The 2,977-nt window shown below is 48.3% G+C and overlaps 1 protein-coding gene across 1 annotated transcript; it reads left to right on the plus strand.

The window, feature by feature from the left end:
- Positions 1 to 1,062: 1,062 nt before the first annotated feature.
- On the plus strand, positions 1,063 to 2,172 carry LOC145577706 (uncharacterized). The gene has a single exon (XM_081635171.1). It carries the CDS (start codon positions 1,063 to 1,065, stop codon positions 2,170 to 2,172), a length of 1,110 nt encoding a protein of 369 aa, XP_081491297.1.
- Positions 2,173 to 2,977: the final 805 nt, after the last annotated feature.

The following is a 2,977-nucleotide window of genomic DNA, read 5'->3' on the forward strand; positions in this document are numbered from 1 at the left end:
TGTGCAGGTGCGTAATTGGACGGTAAACCTTTACCAACCCACGAAGATTATCTGTATCGGGTAACACCCGGAATAGTTGGCGCTAGAAGGAGGGGATAGTAATAACTTCTATCGTCCAAATAACCTTCGCTAGTCATGGAAGAAAACCAGGAACACGTAACACCGATAGTAGAAGCTGAAAACCGTCAGTATGATAGTAACACTCTGAATGTCAATGCGAACAAAACTGTCAATGCAGTACCCGAGATTGAAGTGGAGGATGAAACTCATCTTCTCCACAAGAATACCGTGAACACACCGGTAACACCTGAACGAAGTCCCGCACGGATACCGGACCTCCTGGAGGAATTTACCCCTGAGGAGTTAGAGGTAACGGCAAGGGTAATGAAAGCGATGTCCCGGAAAAGAAAGGAGGCTGAAGCTGCAGCCAATAGGGGACAAGTTGATACACCGGCCATTCCCGTGATTGTGAATCTGGCGAGCCAGTTCAACCAGGCAGACGAGCAACCGCCGCCACAGCCCCAAAATCGGGGAATAATTGTTCCAAGTGAGTGTCAGCCAACTCATGGAACGCAGATAGAGGATTCAGGGTCCCGGCAGCAAGAGATCAATAACGGGCCGCTAAGACGTACAGCCAGAGCCATAGTCAGGCCGAGAGTATCACCTTTCACCCAGGAGGTACTGGATCAGCAAATGGAAAGGATAAAAATGCCAGCATGTACCTTTGATGGCAAAGGAGATCCCAAGCGATACGTAACGGCGTTTGAAAGCCATATGTTGCTTTATACCGACACCGACGCGGTGTGGTGCAAGGTGTTTCCGACAACGCTTACGGGGCTAGCCTCGGATTGGTTTTCTAATTTGGAGAATGGATCGATTGATTGCTTCGATACCTTGGTCGAACTGTTTACCGGTCAGTATATTAGCAATAGAGCAAGGCAGAGAACTTCTGGAGAGCTTATGTCGGTCAGACAAAGAAGGGATTAGTTCCTTAGGGATTTCATAAGAAGATTTAACAGTGAGGCTAATACGATACCAAAATTACAGCAAGAAATAGCTGTAATGGCTTTAATGAATGGTCTGGGGGATAATGATTTCAAAAAATACATGGCAAGGAAGTCGTTCCCAAATTTAGGCGTGGCCTTTGGCAAGGCCTATGAATACATAAAAAGTGAGGAGTTGTTGAAAACTAGTAATCAGATAGCGGCATCAGAGCCCTCTCGAAGACAGAATGATGGCATTGCGCCTAATACTTATGCCGGTGGAATGAACAGACAACAACAACAACCAAGCCAGCCAAGAACCGGTAGGCCACCCAGAGGTCTTGGCCGGTACAGCAGTTACACGCAACTGAACACACCTAGGGCCGCAATATATTCAATAAATCAGCATAGAGAGGAATGGACACGACCGGCACCAATGATAACCAAAGGTCGAGACACGAAAAAATATTGCATGTTTCACAGGGATATTGGCCATTATACAGAAGAATGTACTCAGCTTAAAGAGAATATTGAAGACCTCATTAGAAAGGGCCACCTGTCCCAGTACCGAGCTCAAGCAGGTGCCTACGGGCCAAGCCGGCAGCAAGCCCCGCAACCCAGGCAAAGTGAATATCGAAGGCAGGGTGACTCGTCCATGCAAGACGACACCTACCGGCGCAATTTCAGCGGAGAATACCGTCAAGGGAACAGTGCGGCAGGTCACAAGATTACAATAGAGGTTATTACCGGTGGTCCGGTGCATGGGGGATCAGTTAGTGGGGCGAAAAAGAGTTTGTCTGAGCACCGGCACACAGTGAATGCACTGGGTGTGGATGAACGACCAAGGCCTGCGTCTATGCCGTCAGTATCCTTCTCGGAGGCAAACACCAAGGGTTTGGTATTTCCTCACGATGATCCATTGGTTTTAATTCTGACGGTCAATGGAGCCAACATCAAGCGAGTGTTGGTCGATGGAGGGAGCTCCGCTAACATCCTGTTTGCAGATGCATTTGATGCAATGAGAATAGGCCGGAAGTACCTAACTCCGGTATCGTATCCTGTTATTGGTTTCAACGGATCCACAGTTAGGCCGGAAGGAAGCATAGCCTTGCAAGTTAGAATTGGCAAAGGCATGGCGACCAGAGATGTTATGACGGAATTTTTAATAATTGATGTGCCCTCAGCGTAAAACGCTATTGTCGGTAGACCCCTAATCCATGATGTGCAGGGGGTAGTTTCGACATATCATCTGACGATGGTATATGTTTCAAATTTGGGGAAGACAGAACGTGTCAGAGGAGGCCAGACAACGGCCAGGGAGTGCTATGTGACAGCTCTAAAACAGCCTAACCGACAACCCCAGGCTAATCAGGAAGCGCAGAAAAGGGGGCGAGCCGCATCCTCCCATGACTTAGCAATGGAGAATTTCGATACACGCCCGGCAGCAGTTCCCCGCCCTTCGCCGGGAGGGGAGACGGTAGAAATTGAGTTGCAACCTGGGGTATCGGGAAGAACCGTACGAGTTGGGTCCGACATGGATATGGATACCCGTTGTCATTTGGTGGAACTTTTACGGGAGAACGCTGACGTGTTTGCTTTCTCGGCAGATGAAATGCCAGGGATTCACCCAGATGTTATAGTACATAAGCTGAATGTGGATAGAAATGCCATGCCGGTTAGGCAGAAAAAACGAAACTTCTCGACAGAAAAGATAGAAGCAATACAAGCAGAAGTAAACAAGTTTCTAGCTGCGGGGTTTATTGAGCCTTGCACGTACCCTGAATGGTTAGAAAATGTGGTCATGGTAAGGAAACCGTCAGGAAAATGGAGGATGTGCGTGGACTTTACAAACCTGAATAAAGCCTGCCCAAAGGACTGCTATCCACTGCCCCGAATAGATAGGTTGGTAGACTCCACTTCCGGCCACGCTCTGCTCAGTTTTATGGATGCTTTCTCGGGATATCATCAGGTCAGCCTGTATGCACCAGATAGAA

The sequence above is a fragment of the Chenopodium album genome, chromosome 14, assembly GCF_948465745.1.
Source record: "Chenopodium album chromosome 14, dcCheAlbu1.1, whole genome shotgun sequence".
Taxonomy (NCBI): Eukaryota; Viridiplantae; Streptophyta; class Magnoliopsida; order Caryophyllales; family Amaranthaceae; genus Chenopodium; species Chenopodium album.